Genomic DNA, 274 nt, shown 5'->3' on the forward strand with positions numbered 1-274 from the left:
ATCTCGTCACATCCTCATGTACAGATCATACCAGCTTTCTCAAACACCGTTTCTTCCCAGAACAAGATGCAGTGGGCGTGGTTGGCACTGGGAGCAGTCCTGGTGGGCACTGTGGCGGGACAGGAGCAGCCTAAGGTAGTGACACCGTGGGGCACCTTCCTGGGCAGCGTCCACACATCGGCGAGGCAAGGACGCCAGGTCTACGCTTTCACGGGTATTCCGTTTGCTAAACCGCCTGTGGGAGACCTGAGATTTAAGGTTAGTTGCTGTGTGT

At 55.8% G+C, this 274-nt stretch overlaps 1 protein-coding gene across 1 annotated transcript in view; it reads left to right on the forward strand.

The window, feature by feature from the left end:
- Nucleotides 1-274, forward strand: part of LOC119582158 (venom carboxylesterase-6-like) — a gene marked incomplete in the record, with an annotated part of 9,381 nt that overhangs the window by 2,055 nt on the left and 7,052 nt on the right. Inside the window, 1 exon segment of the mRNA XM_037930396.1 lies at nt 61-258. Coding sequence (XP_037786324.1) covers nt 67-258 — 192 coding nt within the window.

The sequence above is a fragment of the Penaeus monodon genome, chromosome 15 (genome assembly GCF_015228065.2).
Source record: "Penaeus monodon isolate SGIC_2016 chromosome 15, NSTDA_Pmon_1, whole genome shotgun sequence".
In the NCBI taxonomy this organism is placed as follows: Eukaryota; Metazoa; Arthropoda; class Malacostraca; order Decapoda; family Penaeidae; genus Penaeus; species Penaeus monodon.